Source organism: Chiloscyllium punctatum, chromosome 15, assembly GCF_047496795.1.
Source record: "Chiloscyllium punctatum isolate Juve2018m chromosome 15, sChiPun1.3, whole genome shotgun sequence".
Taxonomy (NCBI): domain Eukaryota; kingdom Metazoa; phylum Chordata; class Chondrichthyes; order Orectolobiformes; family Hemiscylliidae; genus Chiloscyllium; species Chiloscyllium punctatum.
The window spans coordinates 4,346,517-4,359,535 of NC_092753.1; the positions used below are offsets into that span (position 1 = coordinate 4,346,517).

The 13,019-nt window shown below is 45.1% G+C and overlaps 1 protein-coding gene across 3 annotated transcripts in view; it reads left to right on the forward strand.

Moving 5' to 3' along the window:
- Positions 1–13,019, forward strand: part of LOC140485990 (E3 ubiquitin-protein ligase Midline-1) — a 353,278-nt gene that overhangs the window by 315,102 nt on the left and 25,157 nt on the right. For all 3 annotated transcript variants that reach the window (XM_072584490.1, XM_072584491.1, XM_072584489.1), the window contains exons 5-6: positions 1,870–2,018; positions 10,720–10,847. In XM_072584490.1, the coding sequence (XP_072440591.1) occupies positions 1,870–2,018; positions 10,720–10,847 (277 nt within the window). The remainder of the gene's footprint in view (positions 1–1,869; positions 2,019–10,719; positions 10,848–13,019) is intronic.

Below are 13,019 nucleotides of genomic sequence, written 5' to 3' on the forward strand. Positions count from 1 at the left end.
CTGCTGTTCTTTGGTCTCTAACCCTGTATGTACAAGCCCAATTCTAAATTGGGTGTCAGCATGATTGTTCACCCTCTCAGCATTATGTAGCAAGTGTTGTCCGATTACAGAGTAACAGTGCATGCTGGATGTTGTGTTGAGTGTTTTGCAAGTGTGGATTGGTTGGGTTCAGCCTGAGTCTTGCATGTTGTAAATAGGTGGAGGGATGTGCTGTTTGATATGCTCTTTGAGATATATAGCAAAAGTGAGGACCGCAGATGTTAGAGATCAGAGTCGAGAGTGCGGTGCTGGAAAAGCACAGCAGGGTCAGGCAGCATCCGAGGAGCAGGAGAATCGACATTTCAGGCGAAAGTCCTCTTTGAGATATGTGGCATACTTCTCTGGCATCACACCAACACTGAAATTCAAATACCACATTCCTCGTCTGTATTGGTCACTGTTATAAGTTTTTTTCATGCGCCTTTTTCAAGTTGTGCACTAACAGACAAATATAGTAGAAGACAGAGGGTGGTGGTGGAGGGTTGCTTTTCAGACAGGAGGCCTGTGACCAGTGGAATGCCACAAGGATCGGTGCTGGGTCCTCTACTTTTTGTCATTTACATAAATGATTTGGATGTGAGCATAAGAGGTATAGTTAGTAAGTTTGCAGATGACACCAAAATTGGAGGTGTAGTGGACAGTGAAGAGGGTTACCTCAGATTACAACAGGATCTGGACCAGATGGGCCAATGGGCTGAGAAGTGGCAGATGGAGTTTAATTCAGATAAATGTGATGTGCTGCATTTTGGGAAAGCAAATCTTAGCAGGACTTATACACTTAATGGTAAGGTCCTAGGGAGTGTTGCTGAACAAAGAGATCTTGGAGTGCAGGTTCATAGCTTCTTGAAAGTGGAGTCGCAGGTAGATAGGATAATGAAGGAGACATTTGGTATGCTTTCCTGTATTGATCAGAGTATTGAGTACAGGAGTTGGGAGGTCATGTTGCGGCTATACAGGACATTGGTTAGACCACTATTGCAATTCTGGTCGCCTTCCTATTGGAAAGATGTTGTGAAACTTGAAAGAGTTCAGAAAAGATTTACAAGGATGTTGCCAGGGTTGGAGGATTTGAGCTATAGGGAGAGGCTGAACAGGCTGGGGCTGTTTTCCCTGGAGCGTCGGAGGCTGAGGGGTGACCTTATAGAGGTTTACAAAATTATGAGAGGCATGGATAGGATAAATAGGCAAAGTCTTTTCCCTGGGGTCGGGGAGGCAAGAACTAGAGGGCATAGGTTTAGGGTGAGAGGGGAAAGATATAAAAGAGACCTAAGGGGCAACTTTTTCACGTGTATGGAATTAGTTTCCAGAGGATGTGGTGAAGGCTGGTACAATTGCAATATTTAAGAGGCATTTGGATGGGTATATGAATAGGAAGGGTTTGGAGGGATATGGGCCGGGTGCTGGCAGGTGGGAGTAGATTGGGTTGGGATATCTGGTCGGCGTGGACGGGTTGGACCGAAGGGTCTGTTTCCATGCTGTCCATCTCTAGGACTCTATAATGCATAGAAGTGGTGTAGACAGTAAGAGACCTGCTGAGAAAGCTGTCGAACTATTCATCCTGCTCCTTCCCTGTAAGTTTGCAGATGTTTTCCCTTTTCAAATACTTATTCAATTCCCTTTTGAACATTGCTGTTGGCTCTCCTTCCCTTCAAGCAGTATTTTTCACAATATCACAACTCACTGCATGAATAGATTTCTCATCCTCCCTTCTTCCCCCCACCCCACTCTCCCACCACTGCCCAGTTAGAAAGAGGGTGCACGATGGAATATCAGAAGCAGATTGAAGCAGCCCAATGCCCTTCGTCTGAGCTCCTCTCTTTCCCTTGAAAGGTCGTACGCCTTCGGAAACTGGCCCAGCAGATCGCGAACTGCAAACAGTGCATCGAACGATCAGGCTCCCTCATCACTCAAGCAGAGCAGACACTGAAAGAGAACGATCACGCTCGCTTCCTGCAGACAGCTAAAAATATCTCCGAAAGGTAAGGGAGGACACTGCCACTCACTTGTTGTTTTCTGCCTTCGTGATGACCCTGTTGACTAAATGTACATCCCACCACTGCAAAGGCAGTCTCATCCTGTTCCATTCACCACAAGTGAAACCGTACACCTTTTTTGAGCCTTCTTCCTGTCTGCTTATTTCATTATATGATCATTTTCATCCAGAATGTGAGCTGTCGAATGTATTTCATTCTATCACCGCGCTCTCTTGTCCCCACGGTAACAGCAGTGTTAAGGTGTTGCATGTGTTTCCATCTCCAGGAGTCTGGACGAATAATTGAGAAAATGAGTTGATATCCCAGGGTGGCCCATTCACGATTCTGAGTTTCCTACGACAGTTTATTCTGGAAAAACGAAAGGTTTTAATCACTGAAAGCTGCCAGATTGTTTGCACAACCAGCGTCGGTTCGCTAAGGAAGGGAATCAGAAGTTGCTCCCTGATTTCACTGACATGGTTAATGGTTGCTTGCTGTTTAATGTGGCCTTGCCAATCACTCAGTTGTGCCAACCTGCTCAGTGCTGCAAGAAGAAAGCAGGGGACCGCAATCTCAAGGGAGACACAGATGTCAAAGGATTTCTAGTGTGTGTGTTTGGGGGTTTTTTTGGCCCCTTGCACACCAGAAGAACTCCTATGTCCTTCTTTGAAAAGTGCAGCATCCAGAGTGTGAGCTGTTGAATGTCGAATTGTGCATCTACCTGGTTGGTCGGTAGAGGTTTTGCTTGAACCTCATACCAAGAAGGATGGATGCTAAGACAGTGCAATACTTTCATGGAATACCACTGGAGCACCATCCATGGTTGTCCGCTCGGTAGTCTCCAAGTGCAACGTTCAGAAAGCTAACAACAGCCTTCACTTACTTAGTACCTTTAATATGATATAATGTCCCAAAGCACTTTGTAGGAAGGTGTTCTTCAAGCTGTGAGGGAAACCGAGCAGGGGAATATTGGAATAATTGTGTTGAGGTGAGAGTTTCGGCAGCAGATCAGCTGAGAAGGGAGATGTTATGGAGATGGCACAGATAGGTGGTCAGAAGACCTGTGCAGTGATAATTAGGAAATCAATGTTGGGAATGGTCTGGAAACACCTCAGACAGCTGAGAGAGAGAGAGTGGGGATTGGAGCAAACTGCTCAGGAACAGAGTTGGGAACAGCAACTGAAGACAATAGCTTCAGTCTTTGCGGTATTTAATTGGAGCGACTTGCTTCCCACTCATTTGGACTGGCAATTTTGGCAGTCAGACCGGTGAGGGCTTGAAAGAGGAGGTGGTGACAGAGAGCTGGATGTCTTCAAGTGCCTGTGTGAAACCTGGCACTGAGAGTTTAGGTAACGTCACCAAGGGGAAGCATGTGGATGAGAAATTGGCCAGTGATATGAGAGGGGGAAGAGAAGGTAGTGTGGTGTAAGCAGCCTCACATCGCCAGGAACCTGGGTTCGATTCCAGCCTCAGGCCACTGTCTGTGTGGAGTTTACATACTCTCCCCATGTCTGCATGGGTTTCCTCCCACAGTCCAAAGATGTGCAGGTTAGATGGATTGACCATACTAAATTGCCCTGTAGTGTACAGAGTTGTATAGGCTAGGTGGATGATGGGAAATACAGAATCGGGCGGGTCTCAGTGGGATGCTGTTCAGAGGGGCAGTATGGGCTGACTGCATGGGTGTAAATGGAACCAGGCGAGTGTAGTTCCACTTGCTGGACAATGGCTTTAGAGACCCAATCGTTTAAACATTTCTAAATCCTGTTGCAGGCCTTTCTTCTTATTATAAAACCAAAAGAGCATTTTTTTCCCAGTAATTTGATTCCTGGAGCTCTAACTGTTGTTCATTATGAGGTGATCAGGGGATTAAGAAATGCAACTGATCCAGTTGGCAGAATGAGCTCGCATTAATGCACAATAAAGTCACTGAATGCTCAGATGAGCTCACACAGTCTGCTGCCAATGCTCCTCGTTTTATGGTTTTCTTCTCAAATGAGTGGCAAGACAGATTGCACTCAAACGGAGTTGCACAACAGCAGTGAAACGTATTCTTTAATTTACTGGCCAGCCTTACAAGTCATTGCTCAGCTTGTACCACCCTCTGTCCTCTGAACTAGAAGCTCATGGGTTTATGTCTGACTCCACAGGCTTTAACATATCGTCTAGGCTGACAGTCCAGTCCTAATACAGAGGGAGCAGGGGCCAACATGCTGATATCGATTCCTCCAACTGATAGAGCGAAAGCAGATGATCACTTAATATCATTGCTGTTCCTTAGGCCTGCTGTGTACAAATTGGCTGCTGCGTTTCCAACAGCAGAGTAAAGTGCAACGTGTGCTGTAAATTCCTGCTGTTTGTGTGCAAGCCCTTCCAGAATTCACTTCACTCAATCTGCCGTCTTAAAGCAAAGTAGCAGTTAAAGAAACTTGCTTGCTGGAATAAAATGCACACTGCACATTCTGTTGCAAAAGTCACCAATTTCACTGGGCAAGACTGGACCTTACTGTACTTAAGAGTCATAGAGTTGTACAGCACAGAAACAGACCCTTCGGTCTAACTGTTAACCAGATATCCTAAATTAATCTAGGCCCATTTGCCCACGCCCAGCCCATATCCCTCTAAACCCTTCCTATTCACATATCCATCCCGATGCCTTTTGAATGCTATGATTTGGAGATGCTAGGGTTGAACTGGGATGTACAAAGTAAAAAATCACACAACACCAGGTTATAGTCCAATAGGTTTAATTGGAAGCACTAGCTTTCGGAGCGCTGCTCCTTTATCAAGTGGTTGTGGCTGATGAAGGAGCAACACTCCGAAAGCTAGTGCTTCCAAATAAACCTGTTGGACTATAACCTGGTGTTGTGGGATTTTTAACTTTTAAATGCAGTGATTATACCTGCCTCCACCACTTTGCTCCCCAGAAGGTACATGTTCTTCCTCTTCCTCTGTTTTACAGTACCATTGTTCTAATCTTTTCCTTTCCAAAGTTGCAAAACAATGCAATGGATTATAAAACAGTAATCACTGCTCCAAGAAGTCAAGAAATCACTCCAACACTGAAAAAAGACCTCAAAAAAGGAGCAGCTCTTCGATCCACTATTTTCTCTGGTCCTCCATCTTGGAAATCTCATTGATTGTAAAGAGCTTTCAAATGTCCTTGAGTTGTGAAAGGGTTCCTGTTAATTTAAGATCTAAAGGAAAAGGGATTACCAAGCTAACTGATGCGCTAAGCTGTAATTCATACTTCAGTCTGCTACTCCCCACATTAAATGAGAGATTATTACAATGTAGCCACATTCCGTGCATAAGGAATTCTGCTGGGGGGAAGCAAGCAGGGAGTCAATGGCCTGTTCATGGAATACAGCTTCAATGACATGAGCACAGCTAGTGACTAGAATGGGAAACGACTAGGCAGAAGTCTTTCAGATGCTCAAGGAAAACAAATAACTCGAAATGCAGGGCTGCTAAAAGGATCATTTTAATGGTGTCTCCTTAGTTGCTATAGTAACATAAATATCAGTTCTTCCTGCTGCTAAAGATCCACTCAATATTCTTTTAAAAACTGAGCGACTTCAAAGCATCACAATTACCTTTTTAATAGCTTGTCGTGCTGAGTAGCTCTCCAATGCAGTGAGGTTGGATTAAGGTTAATAGAGGTGTAATCATTAACTCAGTCACTCAGTGACTTGTTAATTCTGCTTCATCTCAGCAGTAGGGCTCAACACACACACTCACACACATATATACATATACATATATATATACACACACACCACTCACATATACATTATATATATACACACACACACACCACTCACATATACATATAAATATATATATACACACATATACATATATATATATGTGTGTGTGTGTATATATATATATATATTATATATACACACACATATATACATATATGTACACATACACATATCCACATGCATATATGCGCGCGCACACACACACACACTTTGATCTGGATTGATCCTGAAACAGTATGTATTTGAGGCTGTTAGCTCTTATTGTTTTAGGACACGGTGGAGGCAGAAATGGTAACTCTGTCTTTAAGTGCATAAATATTTTTATTTTAAAAAAAACCTGGTATGGCAACTGTATCATTCAAGATCAGAGACGGTTACAGAGAGTGGTGAACTCAGCCCGGCCAACCTCCCATCTGTAGAATCCATCTCCCAGGCCCGCTGTCAAGGAAAGGCCGCCAACATTCTCAAAGATCCATCCCACCCTGGCAATGTTTTTCTACAACCTTTACCATTGGGGAGAAGGTACAGAAGCCTAAACACACGCACCAGCCGGTTTCAAAACAGTTTCTACCCTATTGTTATTAGGATAATGAATGGACATCTCAAACTCTTAGCATTCACCTGTACCTGTGTTTTTGTTTTGCAGCTGTTTACCTATTATTTGCTATCTATGCTACTTATCTCTGTGATCTGCCTGTATTGCTCACAAGACAAAGCTTTTCACTGTGCCTCGGTACATGTGACAATAAATTCAATTCAATTCGAATACTTTATTCATAAAAATATCTTTATACATCGTCACGAAAGCAGTTTCGGTTCTGTACAGTAGTGTTTGAAGAAACCAACAAACATTGGAGTTTGGCTGTATCCAGCAAACAAACCCAAGTCATTTCTTCCTTACAAAGATTCGAGGCATGGGGAGGGTCTGATAACTGGTCTGTGCTGTGCAAGCTGTGACCTGGGACTGGGACAACCATCAAACCAGGGAAAAACGCGCTTTGGTCTGCCCAAAACTTGTTGTTCTTCTAGAATAAAGAGTTGACTGCAGACCGGCACATTCCAAAGTCCAGGCCTACGTGCTGAGGGACGCACTAAAGCTTGAGGCAGCCTCTACCAAGGCACAGTGGGGAACAACCACTTTCTGAGGTTTCTCTGTTAAAGGTAAATGGGGGAGTTCTGTTCAGTTATCAGACCCTGCTGGTACATTAAATGTATGTAAATATAGTGTTTGAGTGGATTAATATTGGGATATGAGTCAGTCTTGTCAGTGAGCAGTGTCCCCACCATAGTCTCCCTTGTAATGCTAGCTGTGGTTTGATGGTAATACTTTAGCCTCAGGGTTCAAAAGTTGTAGATCTTGAGTGTCGACACAGCTGACAATCCACTGTTGTACTGAGAGAGAACTGTACTACCGGGGCACAGTTTAATCTCACTGCTTCTCAGGAATGTAAAAGACCCCATGTCGCAATTGGATGAAGAGCAAGGATACGTATTCCACAGCAATAATTGTCCCTATATCCTCTCTTGTCATTTTCACACTGTTGTTTTCAATACCTTGGTTTCCAGAAGGTTAAAACCCAGAAGGGTCTGAAAGGGTTTGAGTGCAATAAGGACCACCCACTGTCATGAGGGCTCAGTGAGAGTTAAGTCTGACCTTGTAGCGGATAGGCTGAGAGATTGGTCCTCCCAGCAGTCTTTGCCATAACGTAGAGGCAATTATTAACCTGTGCATTGTTGCAGAGGTGCAATAGACACCTTGTCTCCTCCACAAGACTCTTGTATTTAGACCAGAAAGTGCAAACCTCATAGACACTGGACCATGTAAGCCCCCGAGTGAACCCAAACAGTTAAGAGTATGCTCAATTCAGTTGTTCGCTATTGAACTGAGTCACACACTTCAAAAGGTACTTAATTAATGTCTGCATCCTAAATTCATGAAGGCTGTCCTCCAAAAGCAAGTTAATCCCTTTCGACAAAGTTTTTGTCTTAAAGGGGGGTTTCCTTAGTAAAGTCCTATGTATACCCTTCTTTGCAGTATGAATGGGTGGTTTGGAATGCCAAGTTAGACAATGTCGGCTGACACATGAGAGAGGAAGTATTGCTTTAAGAAATGCTACAAATCCCTTCGTTACAAACCATCTATAGAACTCCATTCAGTTCTAGACATTGTACCTCAGAACAATTGGTCTTGGAGGGGTAAAGCATGGGTTCAGCAGGATTTAGAGTTAAATTAGGAGGCAGAATATTGAGTACGGGAGTTGTGAGATCATGATATGGCTGTACAGGACATTGGTTAGGCCACTGGTGGAATATTGCGCACAATTCTGGTCTCCTTCCTATCAGAAAGATGTTGTGAAACTTGAAAGGTTTCAGGAAAGATTTACAAGGATGTTGCCAGGGTTGGAGGATTTGAGCTACAGGGAGAGGCTGAACAGGCTGGGGCTGCTTTCCCTGGAGTGTCGGATGCTGAAGGGTGACCTTATAGAGGTTTACAAAATCATGAGGGGCACGGATAGGATAAATAGACAAAGTCTTTTCCCTGGTGTGGGGAGTCCAGAACCAGAGGGCATAGGTTTAGGGTGAGAGGGGTAAGATATAAAAGAGACCTAAGGGGCAACCTTTTCAAGCAGAGGGTGGTATGTTATGGAATGAGCTGCCAGAGAAAGTGGTGGAGGCTGATACAATTGCAACATTTATGAGGCATTTGGATGGGTATATAAATAGGAAGTGTTTGGAGGGATATGGGCCGAATGCTGGCAGGTGGGACTAGATTAGGTTGGGATATCTGGTCGGCATGGACGGGTTGGACCGAATGGTCTATTTCCATGCTGTACATCTATATGACTCCATGAATCTGACTGTATTCCCTTTAATAGCAAAGGTGAGAATGTGATGTAATCAAAGTGTTGACAGTAACGAGGTGTTTTATTGGATAGATACAGCAAAACCATCTTCTGTAGTGGAAGAATCCACAATGGGAGGCCACTGTTTTAACATTGGGGAGAGGCCTTTCAGAAGGAAGCAGTTTTTAAGGCAGTGTGGGCTATTAACACAGAACCCCTTGCTCAAAAGCTGAAATCTTTCGGGTTGAAGCCAATCGATGTTTGATAGATGATATTTTTGTGCAAGGTTGGAGAATGGGACTGAGCTATGGATAACCGTGAGCTAATTGAATGGCAGCATGGGTTAAATACTGGGCAGCTTCCAATGTTCTGCAGTCTGAGGCAGGGGCAACTTGATCTGGGTGGTGTCTGACTTCATACTGTCACAAGCTCATCAGAGAAAAACAAAGGAATCCTGTTTAAACAGTGCTGGAAATGTCATGGTTAAAATGTAGGTTGCATGGTTCACACTTGGTGGGTAGCTCTGCGTTCAGCATTTTCAGGTTCCGCACAACGGTCACGTGCGGAGTCTCCGACCAGGGTAGTGCTTAGGGTTAGAGGGTGGGAGGGAGCAGGAAATAATTGGAGTAAGTTTGAGGAGAAGGCGGAGGTGAGAGTGGAGAGGGAAAAAGAGTGAGAGGTAGAGGGTAAGAAGAAAATAGGGGAGAGGTGACAGTAGGGAAACCATGGATGGCAACCTGGAGACATGACAGTAAAGAAGATGGCAAAAATCAGGCTCTGTATGCAATTAAGCTCCGACCCAGAGGAACCCTAAACAATAATTTAATATTAAAAATGCCTCTTTATGTGCACTTCCACAGATAAGGTGTGCCCCTGAAGTGCAATTCCATGCTGTTCTACACAAACTGGGAAGATTCCGTTAATGTCAGCAGGACCTCGTTTAAAATGTTGCATCCGGGGACTTGGCAGTTGGTTCCATTCCCTCCCCGTCCTGAGAACCCATGAGTAAAACTCAACGCTGCGTTGTATGGGCCATGAGCTGAAACTCTGTCCATTAGTGATGGCCCTTGTATATCTGTTACACAACAGACTGGGCAGCCTATACACTGTTCAGTCAGTGGCAGGAAGCCAGCACCAGGGCATGCTATGATTTTAATGGCGGGCGGTAACGGGCCTCTCTTAACTTTTCCTCACCAGTTGATGTTCATAAAGAAGAAAACGCGTGCAAGTGAGAGCGTGTTTTCGGGATAGTCACACGTCTCTGAGAATTAGAAATCTGGCAGAGATGAGGCTGAGGGACAGGGATTGTTTCCCCACCAGTTATTGAACGAGATGCGCGTGCAGGGGCTGGAGTCATAATGCGGAGCAAAGTAAGACAAATGACGCGTCAAGTCTTAATTTATTCCGGGTTGCTCGGGTGTCACGGCCCCTTTTTTTTTGTTTGCAGCTCATCAATATCTACTTCTATGGTCATTAGCTGCACAATGTCAGTCAGTTTGACAGAAATGATGATCCAGGGCTGGCTGAAAACTTAAGTCAAGCATTATAATCCTGGAGAGGGAATTTAGTTTGGATTTGTTTGGACTTGGCACGAAGTTTTACAAAGTAATGCAATTCTACCCTCCAGAAAGTAGCTAGAAAATTAAAAATATTTGTGTTGAAGAGTGAAACGTTTTAGCCACAAACACTCAAGTGCACTAATAGAATGGATTAAAAGCAGGATAAAGCTTCTTCCAAAGCAAAAAAAAATTGCTGCAGCATTAAAAATCAAAGTGGTTTGTTGGCTGTTAATTGTGAACTGTACTGGATAAATACAATTTCTTTCACAGTCCTGCTTTAGTCTCTATCTCAGAAGAACAATCCCACTTGCATCAGTCTGAGAGCCAGTCAAGCTGTCTGGTCCATGTTGGAATTCCACCGTGATATTCCGAATTCCCAATGCCCGAGGAAGAAGAGCTTGCATTTAAATGGCTCCTTAGGTGACCTCTAGCCCTCCCTTGGCATCTTGTGGTCAATTAAGAGTAGTAATGGGAGCTCAGCACATGAAATCAAATTTACCAAACCTCTTGATGTTTTTTTTCTCTCTCTGCGCAGAGTCTCCATGGCAACTGCATCTTCTCAAGTGCTCATCCCAGAAATCAACCTGAATGATACATTTGACACATTTGCATTAGACTTCTCGCGGGAGAAGAAGATGCTGGAGAGCCTTGATTACCTCACAGGTAGGAGATTTGGAGATGAGTGTTACGTACATTTTTGGCACCTCACTATGAATTTAGGAAGGCGCTGTCGACAACGTTTCACCTCGTAACCGACGGCCGAAATGGTGCCTTTTTTTTAATCCATGGGGCAAGGTGCGAACTCTGTGGGAAATGGGCTAATTATGGATTCTCCACCTCCATTTGCACTAGCTGAGGTATTCGCTCAAACAGCTCCCCAACCCCCGTTTTACAATCCATCAATCCAGAATTATCTGTAGGCTAGCTTACACATGTCACACAGCTAATATTACAGCCAATGGTCATTCCCATTCATTGCTGCTTATTACATATTGATCAATCACCCAGGGGAACCTTAACAAGAGAACTAAGCCTTGAGCCTGTTCAGACAATTAGTCGTGACTAATTTGCGCCACCTCTCCATTTACCCGTCCGTGATCCATATCCCTACTTCAATGAAAAATCTATCATTCTCGACCTGAAGCACCCCCAGGTGTTCACAGTGGATTCAAGGGCACATGTGGCCTTCAGCTGAAGGGAGGGTTAGAGAGTGTGTGTCATGCAACCAAGACACAAGATTGTAATTCAATCGCACTCAATGCTTTTACATTATACCTTGACACTGTTTACAGGTCAGTAGCAAAATCTACTGAAATCTGGCAAGTAGAGAGCAGTTTCTGTGCATAATGAGGTACAATAGCATCACCTCCACAGAGTGTGTAATTACAGTGTGACAGGTCTGCGTGAGCAGGTTTGATTCTAAATGGTGAGACTGAAACGTGTAATTGGAGCAATGTTAACACAAAAAGATAACAGTAGAAAGACTTCACAGGTAAGACCTATTTTTAAAATCTATCCATTCTTGGGACATTGGCATTGCTGGCGAGGATACCCATCCCCAGTCGTCTCTAACCACCTTTTGAAAACTGGGCGAAAGTGAGGACTGCAGATGCTGGAGATTAGAGTCAAGATTTGAGTGGTGCTGGAAAAGCACAGCAGGTCAGGCAGCATCCCAGGAGCAGGAAAATCGATGTTTTGAGCAGGAGCCCTTTATCAGGAATGAGGCTAGAAGCCTCAGGGATGGAGTGATAAATGGGAGGGGTTGGGGCTGGGGAGAAGGTAGTTGAGAGTGCAATAGGTGGATGGAGGAAGGGGTGGAGCAGATGGGAAGGAAGATTGACAGGTGGGACAGATCATGAGGATGGTGCAGAGCAGGAAGTTTGGAACTAGGATAAGGTGGGGGGGAAGGGAAATGAGGAAACTGGTGAAGTCCACATTGATGCCATGGGGTTGAAGGGTTCTGAGGCGTCTTCCTCCAGGCGTTAAGTGGAGGAGACCCAGGACCTCCATGTCCTCGGCAGAGTGGGAGGAGGAGTTGAAATGTTCGGTCACGGGTTGGTGGGGTTGATTGGTGCGGGTGTCCCGGAGGTGTTCCCTAACTGTTGGGGGGCATGCTGGCAGTGTGCAGGTGGGTGGCGTTGGTGGGGGCACTTCCATCTGCCATGACTAGGGCCTCCAAGCCCACCATTTCTTCCTCTCCCAACGTCCCCAACAGTACCCTTCCACTGACACAATCATTCGTTTGGCTGAACTGGTGCTCGCCCTCAACAGTTTCTCTTTCGAACCCTCCCACTTCCTCCAGACCAAAGGGGTAGCCATGGGCACCCGTATGGGCCCCAGCTATGCCTCTCTCTTTGTTGGCTACGTAGAACAGTCCATCTTCCGTAGTTATACCGGCACCATTCCCCACCCCTTCCTCCGCTACATTGATGACTGCATTGGCGCCACCTCGTGCTCCCACGAGGAGGTTGAGCAGTTCATCAACTTCACCAACACATTCCACCCCAACCTTAAATTTACCTGGACCACCTCTGACACCTCCCTCCCTTCCTGGACCTCTCCATCTCCAGCAACTTCGACCGACTCAAAACCGACAATTTTTACAAACCCACCGACTCCCACAGCTACCTGGATTACACCTCCTCCCACCCTACCTCCTGCAAAAATGCCATCCCATATTCCCAATTCCTCCGCCTCCGCTGTATCTGCTCCCAGGAGGACCAGTTCCACCACAGAACACGCCAGATGGCCTCCATCTTTAAAAACTGTAATTTCCCCTCCCACATGGTCGAAGCTGCCCTCCAACATGTCTCATCCACGTCCTGCACCTCCACC